This window comes from Trachemys scripta, chromosome 7, assembly GCF_013100865.1.
Source record: "Trachemys scripta elegans isolate TJP31775 chromosome 7, CAS_Tse_1.0, whole genome shotgun sequence".
NCBI classification, from domain to species: domain Eukaryota; kingdom Metazoa; phylum Chordata; order Testudines; family Emydidae; genus Trachemys; species Trachemys scripta.
Genome location: NC_048304.1, coordinates 125,426,562 through 125,450,155, shown reverse-complemented (window position 1 = coordinate 125,450,155; position 23,594 = coordinate 125,426,562). Strand labels below are relative to the sequence as shown.

Below are 23,594 nucleotides of genomic sequence, written 5' to 3'. Positions count from 1 at the left end.
AGGAGGCAGTGTGTCTCCACATCATTTTGAGCTTGCTTGGCTACTTGCCATTCAATTAGACCAGTGGTCTCCAAACTTTTTTGATCGCGCACCTCCATCAGTAAAAAAAAATGGAGCACGCACTCCCTGCCGCGCCGGCTATACCATTTTTGCCAAAGCAAAAAAAAGAAGGCCGTTCGAACTCCCGCCCTAAGTGATGAAGCAAAAAAAGCGCTCCTCCTGCTGTGCACCCCCAAGGATCCTCTTGCGCACCCACTTTGGAGACCCCTGAATTAGATAATGAGAGGGAGTGAATGCTACTGTTCCCTGGAAAGAGCCAGTTTGGATGGATGTCTGTGAAAGCAGGATTGGGCCCAAGCCTGCTTCCCAGCTCTGCCTCTGTAAGGGTGTTAATTAGAGCCAGTTACAAAGATTGTGCAGCCCTGAAAGCTGAGGAAATTGATGCTGTTGTTTTTCATTTTTAAATGCAAAATGTTGCACCACTGTGGTATGAAGGGTGAGACTTTCATTGCACAGCAATCTAGGGCAGGGGTTGGCAACGTTTGGCACGCGGCTCGCCAGGGTAAGCACCCTAGCAGGTCGGGCCAGTTTATTTACCTGCTGACGCGGCAGGTTCGGCCGATCGCGGCCCCCCACTGGCCGCGGTTCGCCGTCCCGGGCCAATGGGGGCGGCGGGAAGCCGTGGCCAGCACATCCCTCGCCTGTGCTGCTTCTCGCCACCCCCATTGGCCTGGGACGGCGAACCGCGGCGAGTGGGGGCCACGATCGGCCAAACCTGCTGCATCAGCAGGTAAATAAACTGGCCCGGCCCACCAGGATGCTTACCCTGGCGAGCCGCGTGCCAAATGTTGCCGACCCCTGATCCAGGGAGTCAGAGTTAAGGTTCCCCTAGTAGCATTATCTTTGCCCCATCGCACGGCTACATTACAATCAGGTTTTTAATTATCTGATTATAGCACATGCATGTGCTGTGTGAACTACATCAGGTTACATCGAAAGGGAGAGTTTAAGCATTAAACAGATTATTCACGGTTCAGTCTGGCTGGAGGAGCCGTACAGTGCACTATGCAGTTCCCTCCCATGTTCCTGTTTTGCCCTTTTCCTTAGACTTTATTGATGTAAAGCAGCTGCCTTTTCCCTCTGGGGGCAAATGGACTTTTAGTAACCTTTTTCAAGAACTAAGTAACTTCTGGGCTCAGACCAAACCTGAGCAACTTCACTCTAAAATGTAAATTTCTTTCGGAAAGTTCTAAGCACCTGAATAGCGGAGGTCAGTGAAAATGCCATGTCAGCCGTAACCAGTCTTGCCATTGCAATGTTAGTTGATACCCCGCGTTGCTGTCGTTAACGAGCAGATTAAAGCAACAGACAATTTGACTTTCCCAAATAAGGGCACTTTTCTTTACGTCTCTAGATCCACAGCAGAGTGTGGTCGATGATGCTTGTCAGGTCTGTTTGCTTTAACTGATGAAACTCAATTTGATTATGACCGATTATAGCAATAACTGGACTATTCTAAATTCTGGGACTTTGTAAACTTTTGGGTATTGGCTAAGATGAGTTATTGGGGAAATCTGAAGCCTGTACAACATTTTATCTTTGAAATTAGAGTATCCTAAATAAATGTGAGGAAAGCAGGGCAAGGAAGCATTTTCCATTATGATTTTTTTTATATTGTGGTAGACTCTAGAAATACAAGTCGGGGATTGGCACCCCATTGTGCAAGGCATCTGGGACACACAACAGAAAGCTTGTCCCTGTCCCAAGGAACTTATAAATATTATCTATGTAAACATTACTAAATATTTATATTTTAAATGTGTATATAGAAAAAGAAGATATTCTATAGCAGGGGTGGCCAACCTGAGCTGGAGAAGGAGCCAGAATCTACCAATGTACATTGCTAAAGAGCTACAGAAATACATCAGCAACCCCCCTATCAACTTCCCCCCAGCGCCTCACGCCCACCGGGAGCCCCGCCAATCAGCGCCTCCCCTTCCCTCCCGATCAGCTGTTTCATTGTGTGCAGGAGGTTCTGGAGGGGGAAGAGCGAGGGCATGGCAGGCTGAGGGGCAGGAAGGGGTGGAGTGGGGTCCGGGCCTGTGGCAGAGCCAGGGGGTTGAGCAGTGAGCACCCCCTGGCACATTGGACAGTTGGCGCCTGTAGCTCCAGCCCCCGAGTCGGTGCCTAGACAAGGAGCCGCATATTAACTTCTGAAGAGCCGCATGTGGCTCCGGAGCCACAGGTTGGCCACCCTGCTCTATAGAATCATAGAAGCTGTGCCTGCGGATGATCAATGTAAACAAACTGTCTTGGGCCCCGCCAGCGGATTACCCTGACGGGCTGCGTGTGGCCCATGGGCCACAGGTTGCCCACCATTGCCTTGGACTTTGCCAGTGCACTCCCCTAGTGCCAGCTTTCATAGCGGCCAGTTGGGCTTTTGGCATAGGTGGTGGTTTGCACTCGTGTGGCGCCTGGCCTAGTGATCTGGCATTGTCCATAAACAACACAAGGGGAATTAACACAAACAAAGGGAGTCAATGTGAGAGAGAGAGAGAAGGAAATGCCTCCCTCCCAGGGGGTATCTCAAGGGCTGCGAGTTGCAGGTGGGCTCTCTTCCCAGACCTATCCCCAGCTGAGCTGTGCTGCTCGGCTCCCTGAGCATCTCTTGCAGGTGGGGCAGGGCTGGCTGAGCCCAGAGCAGCTCCTTAACCCTTTGTCCAGTGTGGGGTTTGCACACCTCATCACAGGCCTTCCCAAAACACCCTTGCAATAACTTATTACCTATTCCTATGAACCCATCTGCAGTTCTTCCATTTTCTGCTCCCCGTTCCATGTTTCCCTGGATGCCTGTCCATCTCTGACTGGCACAGCTGGAAACCGCCTCCAATTTCCTATTCCTGCACTTCAATGGGCCTTTTAATTTATAAAGGTCACTTTATTAGTGACCCTTCCTCGCACACACAGATGCCTGGGTATCGTTATTGCTAATAAAAATGCAAATGTAAAGCAGGACCCCATTTCTGCACAGAAATAAAGCCCCCACAGGCATTGCACACAATAAGCCTGTTAATCTGCAACACCGCAGAGTGTGTAACCTTCAGACAAAGCCCAGTGCTCCTGCCTGCTATACCCAGGGTAAACAGGGCGACTGGATGTGCCCCACCTACACACAGTTCACAGAACAGCAGCAAAGGGGAGACAGGCATTTGCTCAGACATGTTGTTTCTATTTTCTGCCTTGTTTGCAATTAGGATTTCTTTCATCTCTGCTTTTATAGACCACTCATCACCATGGTATCTGAGTGCCTTACATCATCTCAAAGTACACAATACAGGAACAAATGGCTTGTTCTCCTTTCCTACTCTCCTCCCCCTAATTACCCCAGGTTTTAATGTTTGGTTGGGAGGTGGTTTTGTTGTTATGGAGAAAGCTTGGACAAAGCAGTAGGCTCTAATTTTGCTCAGAAGATTCATGGTGAGCCCAGCACCTCCTGGGAGTGAGTCCCACAATTATGGACAAGTTGCAGAAAAAGCTATCAGGCACACAAGTCTCACTCTAGGGGTTAACGGTTCCATTATTTCAGTGGAGAGCAGCTGTTTTCAGAGGTCACAATCATGCAGGGTGAGTTGATCCCTGAGTCAATCCTATGGAGGTCTTTGAAGATCAGGACTAAAGTGAGACCTAAACTATGGTTACTGAGTTTGTGGAAAGAAAGTTTGGGAAGCAAACAAATGGGATAATGTCTCCAGGAAAGAGATGGGATGTGCGACTGAGCATTGCCATTATAATGGGATACACGAGAAGTAAGTGCTATTGAAGTGCTATTGACTTAATGAAGTTACATGAGTGTAAAATCTGTGTTTGTGAAGTTAGAAGCAAGCCCAGACAATGTAAAGCCAGAGCAGAACGTCAACATGGGTAAATCAGGAATTGAGTGAGAGGAACCATTTGCAAGCAGTGATGGAAGGCATGGAGCACAGACCCTCCTGGCTAGGAGAGGGGTAAAAACTGGGATGCTGGAAGGCCAGAAGGAAGTTAACCACTTGAGTGCTATCTGATGTACCTGGCAGATGGGGAAAAGTTCATCTCCAGTGCTATGCTGTGTACCTCCTACCTAGGTTCTTAATGAAGTGCCAAGGTTCCATCAGAGTCATTGCACAGTGGGAATGCCATAACATTCAGCAGTAAAAGGGTTAAAGTTTGACACAATTAGGCAGAAAATGGAAGAAAGACTCCACATGTAATAATAAATTAGAAATGTTTAGAACATAGAAGACAAAGGCTAATGAAGGAAACGGTGAAGTCACTAGGAGATATCAAGGGTTGAGAGAGACGCAGACAATACTAAATAGAAAAATGTAATGGATTCTTTGCCTGGGTCCTCACAAAGGAAGATGGGGACACAGACGCCACAAAGGCATATTTTTCTTCAGGGAGGAAGAAGAAATATCTCAGAAAACTGAGATTGTGCCAGAACAAGAATCAAGGAACGAGAATGTCCGGAGACAAAGTTCCAGGGTCAGACAGGTTTCATACCAGATTTCGGGACGTGGGGAAGAGGGACAAAAAAAAATGGAAGAACCTGTAGTGGAATGACTAGAAGATGATGTATTTCACATCCTTTGGTACCTAAATGTGTCTCCTGTATTTAAGAAAGTTCATTAGGGCTTCCCTAAATCCATTTATTATGGAGACATTAGAAATTACTCTAATTCATTAACATTATTAATATTGAATTAACAGAGTTAACATGCGTCGTCAGCATGGAAGCATGTCCTCTGGAATGGTGGCCGAAGCATGAAGGGGCCTACTGAATGTTCATAGAATCATAGAATATCAGAGTTGGAAGGGACCTCAAGAGGTCATCTAGTCCAACCCCCTGCTCAAAGCAGGACCAATTCCCAGCTAAATCATCCCAGCCAGGGCTTTGTCAAGCCGGGCCTTAAAAACCTCCAAGGAAGGAGACTCTACCACCTCCCTAGGTAACGCATTCCAGTGTTTCACCACCCTCCTAGTGAAATAGTTTTTCCTGATATCCAACCTGGACCTCCCCCACTGCAACTTGAGACCATTGCTCCTTGTTCTGTCATCTGCCACCACTGAGAACAGCCGAGCTCCATCCTCTTTGGAACCCCCCTTCAGGTAGTTGAAGGCTGCTATCAAATCCCCCCTCATTCTTCTCTTCTGGAGACTAAACAATCCCAGTTCTCTCAGCCTCTCCTCATAAGTCATGTGCTCCAGACCCCTAATCATTTTTGTTGCCCTCCGCTGGACTCTTTCCAATTTTTCCACATCCTTCTTGTAGTGTGGGGACCAAAACTGGACACAGTATTCCAGATGAGGCCTCACCAATGTCGAATAAAGGGGAACGATCACGTTCCTCGATCTGCTGGCAATGCCCCTACTTATACAGCCCAAAATGCCGTTAGCCTTCTTGGCAACAAGAGCACACTGTTGACTCATATCCAGCTTCTCGTCCACTGTGACCCCTAGGTCCTTTTCAGCAGAACTGCTACCTAGCCATTCGGTCCCTAGTCTGTAGCAGTGCATGGGATTCTTCCGTCCTAAGTGCAAGACTCTGCACTTGTCCTTGTTGAACCTCATCAGGTTTTTTTCTGCCCAATCCTCTAATTTGTCTAGGTCCCTCTGTATCCGATCCCTACCCTCTAGTGTATCTACCACGCCTCCTAGTTTAGTGTCATCTGCAAACTTGCTGAGAGTGCAGTCCACACCATCCTCCAGATCATTAATAAAGATATTAAACAAAACCGGCCCCAGGACCGACCCTTGGGGCACTCCACTTGAAACCGGCTGCCAACTAGACATGGAGCCATTGATCACTACCCGTTGAGCCCGACGATCTAGCCAGCTTTCTATCCACCTTACAGTCCATTCATCCAGCCCATACTTCTTTAACTTGGTGGCAAGAATACTGTGGGAGACCGTATCAAAAGCTTTGCTAAAGTCAAGAAATAACACATCCACTGCTTTCCCCTCATCCACAGAGCCAGTTATCTCATCATAGAAGGCAATTAGGTTAGTCAGGCACGACTTCCCCTTCGTGAATCCATGCTGACTGTTCCTGATCACTTTCCTCTCCTCTAAATGTTTCATAATTGATTCCTTGAGGACCTGCTCCATGATTTTTCCAGGGACTGAGGTGAGGCTGACTGGCCTGTAGTTCCCCGGATCCTCCTTCTTCCCTTTTTTAAAGATGGGCACTACATTAGCCTTTTTCCAGTCATCTGGGACCTCCCCCGATCGCCATGAGTTTTCAAAAATAATGGCTAATGGCTCTGCAATCTCACCCGCCAACTCTTTTAGCACCCTCGGATGCAGCGCATCCGGCCCCATGGACTTGTGCACGTCCAGTTTTTCTAAATAGTCCCGAACCACTTCTTTCTCCACAGAGGGCTGGTCACCTTCTCCCCATGCTGTACTGCCCAGTGCAGCAATCTGGGAGCTGACCTTGTGCGTGAAGACAGAGGCAAAAAAATCATTGAGTACATTAGCTTTTTCCACATCCTCTGTCACTAGGTTGCCTCCCTCATTCAGTAAGGGGCCCACACTTTCCTTGATTTTCTTCTTGTTGCTAACATACCTGAAGAAACCCTTCTTGTTACTCTTAACATCTCTTGCTAACTGCAACTCCAAGTGTGATTTGGTCTTCCTGATTTCACTCCTGCACGCCTGAGCAATATTTTTATACTCCTCCCTGGTCATTTGTCCAATCTTCCACTTCTTATAAGCCTCTTTTTTGCATTTAAGATCAGCAAGGATTTCACTGTTTAGCCAAGCTGGTCGCCTGCCATATTTACTATTCTTTCTACACATCGGGATGGTTTGTTCCTGCAACCTCAATAAGGATTCTTTAAAATACAGCCAGCTCTCCTGGACCCCTTTGCCCTTCATGTTGTTTTCCCAGGGGATCCTGCCCATCTGTTCCCTGAGGGAGTCAAAGTCTGCTTTTCTGAAGTCCAGGGTCCGTATTCTGCTGCTCTCCTTTCTTCCTTGTGTCAGGATCCTGAACTCGACCATCTCATGGTCACTGCCTCCCAGGTTCCCATCCACTTTTGCTTCCCCTACTAGTTCTTCCCTGTTTGTGAGCAGCAGGTCAAGAAAAGCTTTGCCCCTAGTTGGTTCCTCCAGCACTTGCACCAGGAAATTGTCCCCTACACTTTCCAAAAATTTCCTGGATTGCCTGTGCACCGCTGTATTGCTCTCCCAGCAGATATCAGGGTGATTAAAGTCTCCCATGAGAACCAGGGCCTGTGATCTAGCAATTTCTGCTAGTTGCCAGAAGAAAGCCTCGTCCACCTCATCCCCCTGGTCTGGTGGTCTATAGCAGACTCCAACCACGACATCACCCTTGTTGCTCCCACTTCTCAACTTTATCCAGAGACTCTCAGGTTTTTCTGCAGTATCATACCGGAGCTCTGAGCAGTCATACTCCTCTCTTACATACAACGCAACTCCCCCATTGCACATGTTTAGCGTATTTGGCAACTCCCCCATTGCACATGTTTAGCGTATTTGGCACATAAATACCTTGCAATGCCAGCTACAAAAGTGCCATGCAAATGCCTGATCTCACCCTCTGGTGACATTGTAAATAAGAAGGCAGCATTATCTCACGTAAATGTAAGCAAACTTGTTTGTCTTAGCGATTGGCTGAACAAGAAGTAGGACTGAGTAGATTTGTAGGCTCTAAAGTTTTACATTGTTATGTTTTTGAGAGCAGTTCTGTAACAAAACAAAACAAATCTACATTTGTAAGTGGCGAACCGCGGCCACTTGGAGTTGCGAGCGGCCGTGCCTGCGGACGGTCAATGTAAACAAATTGTCTCGTGCTCCACCTGCAGATTACCTCACGGGCCGCATGCGGCCCGCAGGTTGTCCATCACTGGTCCAAGGATATGGCTTTAGCATGATTGAGAGACATGGTGACGGCTCTGTAATCACTACAAAATGGAACCATGCTTCAACCCAGACAGGGGACCTAATGACATGGCTTCACTTGTCGTATAGATGGGTTAAACTGGGGACCATTTGGTAGGTTCCTGTTAGTTACATTACTTAAGCCCAAAGTATCCCTAATTCATATCCCTAATTTCCGTGCAGATAGAATTGTTTGCCATGAGACTCTGGCTACACTGACCTTTGGGAAGTGACATAATCAGTTTGTCCAGCTTTTCTTTTCACTTTTGTCTCTGCATGACGGCTGATGCCCAGTGTGTGCCAAGGGGGCCCTTCAGACCAAATAATGCGCCCTTGTGTCTTGTAGCATGCGTGGAATTTGCATAGGCTGTGCTGGGGCAGGCGGGTGTCTTTGTTGTTGGAAACAAGGAGCAAGTTCTTTTCTCAGTGTCTTTGCTTCCCAATGCCTCTCCAAAAGCTCTCAGCATTCATGTAAGAGATTTGGTTTTCTATCTGTTTTTGCTTTAGGCATTATTGAATTTACTGAAACTAACCTCTGGAATATGCCTGGTGATCCTGTCGATGGTTCTAGGTTGGAGAGATTTGATTTTAGTGCAGTGGGTTTTCTCTCTGCGAATCTAGAGACGTAATTAGCAGTGGAGGGAGCAGATAGTTTGTGCGGCTTGATGTAGCTGTTAGAAAGTATTTGCATATCTACTGTGTGGGGAACAAAAACTGCTAGTGAGTGAATAACAGAGCAAGGATCATTGCAGGCAGGATAGCTGGGTCTAAATAATAAACCACCTCATAAGGATGGCCGGACTGGGTCAGATCAATGGTCCAGTTAGCACAACATCCTGTCTTCCAACGGTTGCTAGTGCCAGACACTTCAGAGGGAATGAACAAAACAGGACATTTGAATTATCTATCCCCTGTCATCCAGTCCCATCTTCTGATAGCCATAGATTTAAGGAAACCCAGAGCGTGGGTTTGCATCCCTGACCGTCTTGGCTAATAGCAATTGATGGATCTATCCTCCATTAACTTATCTAATTCTTTTTTGAACCCACTTACCCTTTTGGTCTTTAACATCCCTTGGTAATGAGTTCCTCAGGTTGACTGTGTGTTATGTGAAGAAGTACTTCCTTATGTTTGTTTTTAAACCTGCTGCCTATTAATTTCATTGGTTGATTCCCAGTTCATGTGTTATGTGAAGGGGTAAATAATACTTTTTTTTTCTCCACCTCATTCATGATTTTATAGACCACTATCATATCCCCCCTCAGTCGTCTCTTTTCCAAACTTAACAGTCCCAATCTTTTTAATCTCTCCTCCTATGGAAGCTGTTCCATACCCTGATCATTTTTGTTACCTTTTTCTGTACTTTTTCCAATTCTAATATATTTTTTGAGATGGGGCGACCAGAACTGCATGCAGTATTCAAGATGTGGGCATACCGTGGATTTATATAGTGGCATTATGACATTTTCTGTCTTATTATCTATCTTTTTCCTAATGGTTCCTACCATTCTCTTAGCTTTTTTGACTGCCGCTGCACATGGAGTAGATGTTTTCAGAGAACAATCCATGATGATTCCAAGATCTTTCTCAAGTGGGAACAGATAATTTAGAGCCCACCATTTCGTATGTATAGTTGGGATTGTGTTTTCCAATGTGCATTACTTTGCATTTCTCAACATTGAATTTCCTCTGCCGTTTTGTTGCCCAGTCACCTAGTTTTGTGAGATCCCTTTGTAACTCTTCACAGTCAGCAGGAGGACTTGTGTTGGATCAAAGTGGGTTGTTACGGATTTCAGGACAGAGCTCTGGCTCCACATTGTTGGGAAGAATTGGCACTTGTGTGAGGTTTTTAAACCCTTGTAACATTGTGAGTATGGGGAGCTCAATCAGCAGGTGTCTTTGGCAGTTGGTACTGAATTGCTCCATCTTGGTCTTAAGTCCTTGGGTCTCTCAGCCGTTTGTTGCACCTATCAAGTGATACTGGAATCAGTAGCATGCTGCGTAGGCTACCCTACAGAATGCAGCTGTGAACCTCTCACAGCTTGTTACTGAGATGATTCTGCCAGTCTCATCTGCCTTGCATCCTTTCAGTCTCCACTATTCTCTCAAAATAGCCCCCATCACACCTGTGTAGTAGTGACAGCAGAGAGGGTTTCTGTTGGGATTCTCACTCAGCACAAATTGCAGAATGCTGGCTGCAAGTCCGTGGTTTACAGTGATTCCAGCAAGTGTTTTCCACTGTGGAGTCTTAAGTCCCAAGTTCTCTTGTCACTTATTCTGGTCACGTATCCTAGTTATGACACCAGTCCTCCTTCGAGTGCTTGCTCATGTCGATTCCATTCTAGGTGTGCGCGGTCATCGGAGACTTTTGCCTCTAGTGGTATTCATAGGGCCTGCTGTGACGACCCTTTGAGTGCCATGCTCATGCGCCAGTATATCAGGCCCGCCAGCCCTACACCCTCTCAGTTCTTTCTTACCGCCCATGGTGGTTAGTCAGAGCGCCTTTCCTTGCTTAACAAGGGCTAGCAGTTTTCGTCTTCGGACTTCGTGCCTTTGGGCCTTGTAAATAGTTAATTCTTTAGTAGTTAGTGTTCAGTAGCTGTTGCATGTTCATAGTTGGTAGTAGAGTCCCAGTGGGGACTTTGCCCCGGAGGGAGCATGCCTCAGTCTCCCAGGTTTAAGCCCTACGCAGACTGTAACAGGTCTATGCCTGTGAGTGACCCCCACAGCAGCTGTCTCAAGTGCTTGGAGGAGGCACACACGAAAGACAAGTGCTGTATCTGTAAGAACTTTCAGCTCCGCACACAGAAGGAGCAGGATATTCAAATATGGGCTGTCCTCAGAGTCCACCCTCCGTCTGGCTGCCAAGCCATCCCGGCAGGATTTGCCGAGCACCTCGGCTTCGGTGCGAAGTGCACTGCCAGCACCGACCTCTGCCCAGCACTGTGCCTAAAAAGAAGGTGAGGAAGCATGGCTCCCCGGCGCCAGGAAAGAAGAGCCAGGTTTCATTGGGCAAAGGATCCACCTCGGGCCTCCCAGCTACCTCGCAGCCACGCAGTCGGCCTTCTCCCGTCAGAGCCGTTATCCCCATGAAAGGTTCTCCTCCAACTCTTGTGAATGATATCGGACCAACACTCCTGCCGACAACAATGTCCTGGCGTGCTCCCGCACCGCCGAAACAGCAAGTGCCGCAGGTTTTGGCAAAGGCTCCCCAAGAGCCAGCTGCTAAAGCTCCTCAGGGAGCGGTGGAGTGCCGCCGATCCCCTGAGACAATGACTTGCTCTCCACCTCCGCGCCGCAGGTAACTGGAGCCACTGCCCAGATTGTCTGGGGCTCGCCCTTGGTCACCGGCACCACGATCGGTCCCCGTCATCTTGATGTGGACTGCATAGAGGGAGGCGCCCGTCTCCTTGCTACCGGTACCAGTCACCCTCCTGCCAGTTGCCCTCTCAACGTTGATCCCAGTCGCCTACGACGTGGAAGCACTCTCCATTCCATCTCCAGTCCCCCTAGCTCTGACATTGGTCCCCTCGCTCTGGGCACCAGGCTCCAATGACAGTGGTCTCTAAACAGACCCAGGCATTCACAGCCCCACCGTGGTCTTTGAAAGGCAGTTCCTCTGGCACAGAAGGGAGAGTTAGCCCCTCACCTAGACCCCAACGGCGTAAATGGGCGCCCGAGGCCGCATCGGCGCAGTAGCAGCCCGGTCAGTGGCCTTGTTGGAACATGTTGGGAGTGCCGGTCATGGCAATGCCCCTCCGCTCCGCTTGTCTGCCTCCACCTCGGAGCAGCAGGTGATGGCACCGATGGCACCAAGCTCGGTGCGAGAGGCGTGCCCGGAGGCAGAGGAGGCAGTACCCACTCTTAAGAGTTTGATACTCTGGTGGAGGAGGGCACCGCGATGGCCAGGTGCTCCTTCCAGATGGCGTGGGATGCGGCGGACTCGGCAGCCAGGGTGGTAGCGTCCGCAGTGGTAATGAGGTGCAGCTCCTGGCTTCAGACCACCGGAGTCTCCCAGGAGATGCAGACCTCCATGCAAGACCTCCCATTCGATGGGAATGGTCTCTTTTCTGACCAGACAGATATGAGACTCCATGGGCTGAAAGACACCAGGTCCACCCTTTGCTCATGGGGCATGCATACGCCACAGTCCGTGTGCAAGCAGTTCCAGCCACCTCTGCCACCAAGGTCTTGGCAGCCTTGTCTGGGTTTGGTTGTTGCTGCCTTTCCACCTCCCGCTCACCTGAGCAGCCTGGCCCAGCAAAGTATTCTGGAGGTCAGAAGTGAGCGCGCGAGGCCCCAGTCAATTCCCCTGCTCCACCGTTTTCTTTCTTCAACTCCCTTCACCCCTACCATTCGGCCTGGTTGCGGGTCACCTTGGACTGCTGGGTCTGGACATTAGTATCTCAAGGCTATACCTTGCTGATGTACACCTTCCTGCCAGTGCCATTGATTCACAGGGTCCTTGTGAAAGTCAAGCAAGACAGAGCAAAGATTATCTTGGTGGCCCCTGCGTGGCCTCGCCAGCACTGGTTCGGCACGTTGCTGAGCCTTTCAGCAGCTGCCCCACTACAACTGCCACATCGGCCGGATCTGCTGTCCCAGAGCCACGGCAGTCTGTTGCACCTGAACCTGGCAGCGCTGCACTTGACGGCTTGGCTACTGCGTGGCTAAGCACGGATGAACGGACACGCTCGACCCGTGTTCAGCAGGTCTTGCTAGGCAGCAGGAAACCCTCCACCAGGACAACCTACCTGGCGAAGTGGAAAAGGTTCACATGTTGGACCTTGGAGTGGTGTATTCAGGCCTCGGAGGCCCCGCTGCAGGATATCCTGGATTATTTGCTGCACCTCAAGGTCCACCTGGCTGCCATTTCAGCGTTCCATCCTCCATTCCAAGGCAGGTCTATCTTCGCCCACCATATGACGGCGTGGTTTTTGAAGGGTCTGGAGTGGCTCTATCCTCACTTCCTGGGGCCTGAATCTTGTGCTGTCAAGGCTCATGGGATCTCCCTTTGAGCCTTTGGCTCCCTGTTCTCTCCTGGAAGGTTTCATTCCTGGTAACGATAACGTCGGCCCGTAGGGTGTCTGAGATCAGGGCGCTTGCCTCAGAGCCACCCTGTATGGTTTTCTACAAGGACAAGGTCCAGCTGTGCCCGCACCTCGCGTTTCTGCCCAAGGTCATTTCCCAATTTCATACTGGCCAGGACATATACTTACCAGTCTTAATTCCAATGCCTCATGCCTCAGATGAGGAATGCAGGCTACACACCTGGGACATCCGGAGGGCGCTGGCCTTCTACATAGATAGAACAAGCCGTTTCATAAGTCAACGCAGTTGTTCGTTGCAGTGGCAGACAGGATGAAGGGTTGCCCAATGTCTGCTCAGAGGATCTCATCCTGGATCACAGGTTTCAGCCTGCATCCGCCAGCGATAGTGACGGCACGCTCAACTAGGGCACAGGCATCATTGGCAGCCTTCCTGGCACAGGTACCAAGCCAAGAAATCTGTCGAGACGCTACCTGGTTGTCCGTCCACACGCTCGCGTCTCATTCTGCACTGACCCAGCAAGCTCGAGATGACGCTAACTTTGGCAGAGCAGTGCTGCAAGCTGCAAGACTGAACTCTGAGCCCACCTTGATTGGTGCTGCTTGTGAGTCGCCTAGAATGGAATCAACATGAGCAAGCACTCGGGGGGGGGGGACCCAGTTACCTACCTTTTCATAACTGTTGTTCTTCAAGATGTTGCTCATGTCCATTCCATTACCCACTCTCTTGCCCCTCTGTCAGATTTGTCAGCAAGAAGGAACCAAAAAGGCATAGGGTGCCTGATACACCAGCACATGAGAGCGGCACTCATGGGGGAGCCATAGCTGGCCCTACAGATATCACTAAGGCAAAAATCTCTGCTGACCACACACGTGGGCGCGTGCACACCTAGAATGGAATGGACATGAGCAACACATCTTGAAGAACAACAGTTATTGAAAAGGTGGGTAACTGTTTGTTTTTTCTGCCTTTTAGGTCAAAAATGCTGTAACGGGATACTGCCTTTGGCAGAAACAACAAGGAGTCTGGTGGCACCTTAAAGACTAACAGATTTATTTGGGCATAAGCTTTCGTGAGTAAAAACCTCACTTCTTCTTTGGCAGGACGCTACTGAGAGTATCAATTCAGGACAAATTGCTTAGAGCAGGGCAGTCACATCCCAAGGCTGGGGTTCCTTTACTAGCTGAGCACACCAAACCAGCCAAACAGAGAGGACTTCAGTTTTACCCCACTGGCTAACCAGAAGTCATACATGCAATTCCCTTAGACACTCCAGTTTCCCAGTATCCCCACCAGCACTGCTCCTTATGGGGATGGATAGTTATGAAAACCAATACCCCAGTAAAAGAAAAAAGGTTCTTCTGATCCCAAAGGACCAAGCCCCAGACCCAGGTCAATATACCAGTCAGATCTTACCCACAAATCATGCTGTTGCCAATCCTTTAGAATCTAAAACCTAAAGGTTTATTCATAAAAAGAAAGAAATATAGATGAGTTAAAATTGGTTAAATGGAATCAAATACATACAACAATTGCAAAGTTCTTAGTTCAGGCTTGATGGGATTACTGCTGATTTTAAACCAATTAAGTCTCTGGAGTGCAAACATCCCAGCTTGGATGGGTCGTTCAGTCCTTTGTTCAGAGCTTCAGTTTCAAGCATAGTTCCTCTAGAGGTCAGAAGCAGGATTGAAGACAAAATGGAGAAGATGCAGCTGCCTTTTATAGTCTCTTGTCATGTGGCCTGTGCTTCCTTTGTTTCAAACACAAGCTGCCCAGCATATGGCTTGAAAGCTTCAGAGTTCTGTCCATAGGCATGTCCCTGCCTGGCTGAGTCATAAGGTGTATCTGCCTTCTCTCAATAGGTCAGTTGTGTAGCTGATGGTTCTTAATGGGCCGTCAAGCAGGCGAGGCTGTACTGATAACAACCTGTCTGGGGTGTTGCCCAGAAGTATAGCACAAGTTTGAAATACAGACAGGATAGAGCCAATACTTATAACATTAGATACAAAATGATACCTGTATACAGATATCATAACCATAACCATAACATCATAACCTTTCCATAGACACCCCATGTGACGAACTGGGACTGTTCTTACTGTGGTCTGTGAATGCTGACAGGGCTAGGATAGTCTGCATTGGGGGATGGGAGACTGCCCGAAGGAGAATACCTGAGCGTGTAACATGAGAACCCAGGGAGGGGTTGGAGGCCAGGTGACACCTTGGCCCGGGAAACTGAACAAAGGCTGTGGGAGGGGTCGCTGAAGGGGGAGTTTTTGGAAGCTGGCTGGAGAGATGGCTGGGAGGCAGAGATGGCTCTGACCTCCCAAGGGGGGCTGGGATGCCCTGGGACCCCAAGATGGACCTAACTGAGGGGGTCCCTGTTGTCTGTGCCTGCAAGACCTGTCCTGGACTGTATTCCTGTCATCCAAATAAACCTTCTGCTTTACTGGCTGGCTGAGAGTCATGGTGAATCGCAGGAAGCCGGGGGTGCAGGGTCCTGAGTTCCCCCACACTCCGTGACACCCCACTTGACCTCCTTTGTACAAGATTTGGTGCCACTATAGGACCTTGCTTGTAACAATGATCTATACGGTCGCAGTTCATGTCAATAACGTCACAGATGCATATAGTTCACATAGTTATTGAAGCTCACAAATAACAGGGAGACAATAGATTGTAGATTGAGGTTACCTTTCTGTGTGTAGTATGGGATTTTTTTTCTGTCTTCTCCATTCGTTGCTATTTGTAATTATTGGTTTACAGCAGAAAAAAATATGTTTAACACTCCCCACTGGGGAATTAAATGTCTGTGCACATTTGGTGCTGTGCTACCAGTTTGAACCTTTGTGAAAGCTAGAGGAAAGTCTTGATATTTGTCTGGATGCTGACTGTCAGAGGTGTATGTGTACCTTGCAGACACCCCGCCTTTGCCTAAATGTAGGACCCCTCTAGTAATTTGCCATGAGCATGTAGGCAGCGCCTGAGATAAAATCAAGCCAATTCCAGCTGCCCTTGTCTTTGGTAAGAGGTGCAGCTAGTGGAGAATCCAGTCCCAGTGTTTAGTCCCTAATCTTGATCAGAGTACATTTGGGCACGCGGTTTCTGTGGGCCTTCTTTGTATTAAAGATAAAGGTAGTTGCAGGCTGCATTGTAGCATTCCATGCGTGGCTGTGCTTTTGTTACCTGGTGTATATTCTTTGGGGATATGCTCACTGTCACAAGTGATAGTTGCTCTGGTAGTGTGACTAGAGCCTTCAGGTTTAAAGTTTGGTTAATGATTAAAATAGTTGCTTTTGGGGCTTTTTCCCTTTCTCTGAGATTTCTATCCTGAGGCATTTAGTGATCTGAAATCTTGCTGGCAAGGTTCATTAGACAGAGTTGTGAGACAGTTGTACTGTTTTGTGCATCTTGTCTTGGGTACAGTTGTTAATTATAACGTTAAAAAACAAAACCAAGAAGAGCTGTTGTCCCAGCTCCGCTGACGCTACGCATGCTGTTGATTAATAGCAAGCATGGGATAGGCAGTGGTTTTGAAGAACACACTGGCAGCTCCAGTGCGAGTTGATGTCTTTTCCAGCATGAGGTTGCTCAGGAGGCCTGGGATTTGGGGGGACACTGGCTGTACGAGTGAATTCTGGAGGAAATGTTTTACCACCTGTCTTCTTTTCTTTCCCAGTGATGCCATCTGCAGGTTTGTCATCTGCAATGACTCCTCCCTCCGTGGGCAAACGGTCATCTTCAACCCTGACTTCTTTGTGGAGAAGTTGCGGCATGAGAAGCCTGAAGTCTTCACAGAGCTGGTGGTCAGCAACATCACCAGGCTCATCGACCTGCCAGGAGCAGAGTTGGCCCAGCTGATGGGGGAGGAGGAGCCCAAGCTGCCCGGTGGCATTGGCACAGCCTCTGGATTCTTTCGGTCCCTAATGTCTCTGAAGCGTAAAGGTAGGTAGGCGCTGTGCTCTGCCTGGCAGCTGTCTCCATAGTTTGATGTGGACCATGAAGGTCCTGAATCAGATTCCATTAGCTATACCACATACCACACACTCTCTCTAAGCACTCTTGGGAGCCAGGCATGTTGCATGTGCTCCTTGTTGCATCCACCTGTTGTGTCGCCTCTTCTGATTGTAAGCTCTTCAGGACTGGGCCTGTCTCTCTGTGTTTATTCATTGCCTGGCACCCTGGGGCTGTCATCCCAGACTAGGGCCCTAGCCTGAAGGAAGGAGCCAAACCAAGAGTGCATCTAATTAGCAGTCAGTGAATACAAGGTCGCCCCTTTTGTTTCTGCTTGATTTGTGGTGTTTGACCCCCAGGGTAGCTGAAGGGAGATTGTTGCATCTGTTCTCGTCATTCCCAAAGCATCAGCCTTTCTTGGAAAAAGAACAGGAGTACTTGTGGCACCTTAGAGACTAACACATTTATTAGAGCATAAGCTTTCGTGGACTACAGCCCACTTCTTCGGATGCATATAGAGTGGAACATATATTGAGGAGATATATATACCTCTATATGCATCCAAAGAAGTGGGCTGTAGCCCACGAAAGCTTATGCTCTAATAAATTTGTTAGTCTCTAAGGTGCCACAAGTACTCCTGTTCTTTTTGCGGATACAGACTAACACGGCTGCTACCCTGAAACCAGCCTTTTTTGGGGAAGTCGTCTTATTGAGTATTCAGATTCCTGTTGCTCCCCCAAGTCCCCATGAGAAGGCAGCCCCATTGTGCCAGAGTCAGTACAAACATGTGTGACGACATGCTCCCTGCCCTGAAGAGCTGGCAGTCTGAGAATGAATGAGGCTGGTCTCTAACTGGATGGGTTATATCAGACTTGGACAGGTCTATGCAATCAGTCAAATTGAAGGGGTCCAAGCGCCTTGCTTCTGCCTCTCAGGGTTCTGAGCTTTCATTCAGAACTTGCAGTTTTCCTTGGTTTAGTTTCCCAGGCGCAGTAGACCTTTCATATTAACAACCGGGCGTTACTAAAGGTTGAGAAAATAGAAAGCCAGAGGACCAGTGTGCCGTTGTGTATCTCGGGAGAATACCCTGCAACTCCATGTTCATCTTTATAATATGATTGTGTGGTGTCTAATGCAAAGTTTGTCACGTCGGGTGTCTTCAGAAGGCTCGTGATGCACTGAGCATTGATGTTATAGTAATTGTTGTTACAGCAATGTGTTAGTAAGGTTATAGGTTATTCCTATATATAGTTATGAGGCTGAAAATGTGTCCACATGGCTTAAAACCAGCCCAGACAAAAACTCTCCAAGAGCAGAGGGCCAGTCCACACCTCATCAGGGCATGTATGGGACAAACCCAGCCCAGCCTCACAGGAACAAAGGACACTGGCCTAGGGCTTGTCTACACTGGCAATTAACAGCCAGGGGTATGAAAAACCACCCCCCCCCCCAAGCTCAGCAAGTTGCAGCGCAGTAAAGTGCCAGTGTAAACAGTGCCCCAGCGCTGGGAGCGACACCCCTTGTTGAAGTGGCACTGTGACCACACAAGGCATGTTAGCGCTGCCATGGCAGACTAGCCGGTAGGCAGCAACAAAGGATCTGTTGGACTCTCGAGGGAGTCACTCCCCTTCCCTTGGTCAGTTTGGGACTACGATGAGGTAATGCTCGCCTGACCCTGAAGGGGGGAGGGAGGGAGCAAAGCCAAGAGGGAAGAAAGAACATGATAAAAGGGAGAGATGTTTGCCAGGCTCTTCCTCTCTCTTCCACCTCCATCTATAGACACCACCACCAAGCGACAGAAGCGCTGATCAAAGGGCAGAGCCTGGCTGAAGGGCAACCAGGCAGCCTGTGGTGAGAAGCATCTAAGTTTGTAAGGGCACTGAAAGTGTTAAGAGCAGCTTAGAATGTGTTTTGCATTTATTTCATTTGACCAAATCCGACTTGTTGTGCTTTGACTTATAATCACTAAATCTATCTTTGTCGTTAATAAATCTGTTGGTTTATTCTACCTGAAGCGTCTGGTTTGAAGTGTGTCAGACTCCCCTTGGGAGAACATGCCTGGCACATATCAATTTCTTTGTTAAATTGACAAACTCATATAAGCTTGCAGCGTCCAGCGGGCACAACTGGACACTGCAAGATGGAGGTTCCTAGGGTTGTGTCTGGGACTGGAGATATTGGCTAGTGTAATTCGGTCGCACAATCCAAAGAGCAGTTTACACGCCAGAGGCTGTGCGTGAACAGCCCAGGGGTGAGGGTTCTCACAGCAGAGCAGGGTAAGGCTGGCTCCCAGAGTCGAGGGTTGGAGTGACCTAGCAGATCACCGGTCTAGATAACACCAGAGGGGAATGTCACAGTGGCATTCTGAGAATGAGGTCAGTCTAACCAGGGCCGGCTTTAGGAAGTGTGGGGCCCGATTCGAACAGTTTTGACAGGGCCCCCACAGGGATGACTAAAAAAAAAAAACCCGTAAAAAAAACCCACGTGGGGCTTGTACTCACCGGGCGGCGCTCCTAGACTTTGGTGGCAGTTCCTTCACTCGCTCCGGGTCTTTGGCGGCACTGAAGGACCTGCCACCAAAGTGCCGCCAAAGTCCTGGAGCACTGCTGGGTGAGTAAAAATTAAAAAGGCGCCTCTAGCCAGGGAAGGGATTCTCTGCCACTTGCCCCCCACTCTGGGCGGCCCTGCCACTGGGTGCGAGGCCCTCTTAGGCGCGGGGCCCGATTCGGGGGAATTGGTGGAATTGGCCTAAAGCCGGCCCTGAGTCTAACTGGATGGGTTATATCAGACTTGGACAGGTCTATGCAATCAGTCAAATTGAAGGGGTCCAAGCGCCTAGCTTCTGCCTCTCAGGGTTCTGAGCTTCCATTCAGAACTTGCAGTTTTCCTTGGTTTAGTTTCCCAGGCGCAGTAGGCCTTTCATATTAACAACCGGGCGTTACTAAAGGCTGAGAAAATAGAAAGCCAGAGGACCAGCTTTGTTGAGAAACAATAATGCTCAGACTCACCAGGCCTTTACCCAGGTGCCAAACTCTGGGCTGAAGGGAAGAGCCCGTTTCCACTCAGGATTCCTGGAGTTAGGCGCCTAAGCCAGATCAGGGCTTTCTGGCAGAACACAACCAACCAGCGTGAAAGAGAGACCATCCCTTTATAACCAATAGCTGCAGGGACTTGAACCCAGCTCTTTCACACCCCAGGAAAGGGTCCTAACCATCTGGCTAGTGAGCAATCCGGGCTGGAGCTCTCCTGCTGACGGTGTTTGTATATGTAATTAAACATTCGTTGGGTGAGAGAGAAAGTGAGAGAGATTGACCCCATATCCCATGGTCTGGGGACTGACTGCCCCGGGGTGGGGATAAGGCAGGTTTGAGTCCCTGCTCCAAGTCCGGCAGAGTGGAGATAACAAACCTGGGGGTATTACATCGGAGGTGAGTGCCCTAACCACTGTACAGTTGAGTAAAGGGGGAAAATACATGCCTGCTCCCCAAACTCTCGTCCCTGCTGTCTTTTGGGTGGGTTAGTCATGCTCAGCTCATACCTTTTGGATCAGGCCCACAGATGGGGGAATGTCTACTTTGAGAATCCCATCACAGCTTAGGTGTGAGCTAGGGCTCCAGGCAGCTCGGCAGCATCAGGACTTAGGTGGTTTTGCTCGTACCCAGCAGTGGAAACTCAAGCATGTAGGGGACTTGACTGGCAGAAACATAGGTGCCTGGGAAATAGAGGGACCTACAGGTTAAGTGGCAGCTGAGCTGGGGTTCTGTGAATGCCAGTAGGGCCAAAATGTTGGACTTACACGCCTAAGAGGCTGGTAGATGCCCAAGTCCCTTTGTGGATCTAGCCCTTAGTCTTCAAATGTTCTGAGATCTATTTAAATGCTCTGCCTTTTCTCATTGCTAGTTGGCACCCACAGCACAGTCTTGGCACTATGCCCTACTGGACTTGCCAGCCTTTCCAGAAGTATTTCTCTGTTGCCCACGTCACCCACCCACGCGTCAAGGCAGGCCCAGACATTCCTCATAAGTTTTCTCTCTCCACCCAGCTGGGCAGAAACTAATTAACTCAATCTGTGCACCCCGATACCCACTTGCCATCAGCCATGGCGTCCCATTTAGACCAGCTGCCTACCGAACAGGCGTAGCTGTGGGCTGCTGCTCTCAAGTAGCTGCAGCTGTATCTGTGCCTCATTGCTCTGAATTAACCTTCCTTTGAAGGCAGCCCTGCCTCTTTAAAGCTCTTATGATGATCTCTTGAGAGGAGAGTCGTCAGCCTTTTAAGGAGGTCTTATGAGGCTTCCTCCTTCATTTGTTTGGTGGTTTTATTCATTGGATTCACCTAGAGCAGCAGTGGCCATACTTACTGACCCTCTGAGCCGCATACAATAATCTTCAGATGTTTGAGAGCCGCAAGACGCACACAACCTGCCCCGTAGGGTGGTGCCTGCTGGGGTGTGGGGCTTCTGCCCCGATGCCCACCTCCTGGTCTGAGGCCCCCCTACCTGCAGTGCAGAAGCCTCTAGTCCCATCCTCCCACTGCAGGGCAGAAGCCCCGAGCTCCCCCCTGGCCAGTCCTGTAAGTGGAGAATGGGGGGGGGGGGTTCGTGGGGGGCTCTGGGAGCTGCACTTTAACTGTAAAAGAGCCGCATGTGCCTCATGAGCCACAGCTTGGCCATGCCTGGTCTGGAGCATTGATTCTTCTTCGAGTGATTGCTCATGTCTGTTCCAGCTCGGCGTGCGTGTGCCGCGTGCATGGCAGCCGGAAGGGTTTCCCCTAGCAGTACCCGTCGGGTCGGTCCAGGTGCCCCCTGGAGACGCGCTGCTGAATATGGGCCCTGCTGACCCGCCGCCACCTCGGGTCCTGCTTGCCACCTGTGACAGTTAGCTGGAACACTCGTTATCTTGAACGCTCGTTCTCTCTTGCTTCGGCAAGCGCTTCTTTAGCAGTCTTGAACTTTTTCTGTAAATAGTTGGATAGTGTTAGTTGTAGTAGTTTTTGTTTGGGGGTACGCCCCCCTGCCCCCCTCTCCCTGGGGTTTGAACCCTGTGCAGCATGTGGCAAGTCTATGCCCAGGAGTGACCCACACACTTCCTGCTTGAAATGTTTGGGGGAGAGCCACCAAAAGGAAAGCTGCAAGATCTGCAGGGGATTTCGTCCTAGGACTCAAAAAGAGAGGGATCAGGGCCTCAAGATCCTTCTGATGGAGGCTGCCTTCCATCCCCACTTGAGCCCCAGGTCAGGCAAGCCGACGCTGAGCACCTCGACGTTGGTGCGCAGTGTGCTGGCACCACCGATACATGAGTTGGCATCGAGGTAGGACTCTGCCAGAGACCCAGGGCACCAGGGGATCCGGCGCACCAGGCAGAGGCTGCTACAGAACTTTTACTGGCCCGGGGTCTTCACCAACGTCCGGCAGTACTGCCGATCCTGTGACCCCTGCCAGAGGGTGGGGAAGGCCCGGGACAAGGGGAAGGCAGCATTAAGACCTTTGCCCATCATAGAGAAGCCTTTCCAGAAGGTGGCCATGGACATAGTGGGACCTCTCAGCAAGACGACCCGGTCTGGAAAAAAATACATCCTGGTGGTGGTAGATTTCGCCACCCGCTACCCCGAGGCAGTGCCCTTATCGTCCATTGAAGCAGACACTGTGGCGGATGCGCTGCTGACCATTTTCAGCCGAGTGGGGTTCCCCAAGGAAGTCTTGACGGACCAAGGGTCCAACTTCATGTCGGCCCTACTCCGGTGCTTGTGGAAGAAATGTGGGGTCCGGCACAACTGGGCCTCAGCATATCACCCCCAATCCAACGGGCTGGTGAAGAGGTTCAATGGGACGCTAAAAATAATGCTGAAAACATTTATAAATCAGCACCCGCAAAACTGGAACAAGTACTTACCTCACCTGCTGTTTGCGTACAGGAAGGTACCCCAGGAGTCTACCGGGTTTTCGCCTTTCGAACTGCTATATGGAAGGCGGGTAAGGGGGCCCCTGGACCTGATGAAAGACGAATGGGAGGGGAAGGCCACTCCTGACGGAGAGTCGGTGGTGAAGTATGTCCTGACCTTCCGGGAACGACTTGCCGAGCTCATGGGCCTGGCCAGGAAAAATCTGGCCAGAGCCCAGAGGAAGCAGAAGGTCTGGTATAACCGCACAGCACGGGCCCGCGCCTTCGCCACTGGGAATCAGGTGATGGTCCTCATCCCCGTGAGAAAAAACAAACTCCAGGCCGCCTGGGAAGGGCCCTTCAAGGTTGTCAAGCAACTAAACGAGGTAAACTATGTGGTGAAGCTGTCAAACCGGGCACACCACCACCGGGTGTACCATGTAAATATAATGAAGCCATATTATGACAGGGGAAATATGGTGTTGGCCGTGTGTGAACAGTGGGAGGGGCAGGAAAATAACCCTTTAGTAGATCTATTCCCTGGAACAAGAGTTGGCTTCCCCCTGGAAGCAATTCCCCTCTCTGATCGGCTAACCCCTGCCCAGCGAGCTGAAATCGGAGGGGTGCTGCATCTGTACCAGCAGCTGTTTTCCAACCAGCCTGAACGCACTAATCTAACTGTCCACCGGGTGCAGACAGAATCGCACCCGCCTATAAAATGCTCCCCCTTCCGAGCCACAGGGAAAACTGCTCAGGACCTAAAAAGAGAGG

At 49.7% G+C, this 23,594-nt stretch overlaps 1 protein-coding gene across 2 annotated transcripts in view; it reads left to right on the top strand.

Annotated features, from left to right (window-relative positions):
- Positions 1-23,594, top strand: part of ARHGAP19 (Rho GTPase activating protein 19) — a 71,850-nt gene that overhangs the window by 18,951 nt on the left and 29,305 nt on the right. Inside the window, exons 1-2 of one of the 2 annotated variants that reach the window (XM_034776609.1) lie at positions 8,334-8,412; positions 16,670-16,935. In XM_034776609.1, the coding sequence (XP_034632500.1) occupies positions 8,384-8,412; positions 16,670-16,935 (295 nt within the window). In that variant the 5' untranslated portion in view covers positions 8,334-8,383. Of the gene's footprint in view, positions 1-8,333; positions 8,413-16,669; positions 16,936-23,594 lie in introns of those variants that run through there. The other variant, XM_034776608.1, reaches the window with a different exon arrangement.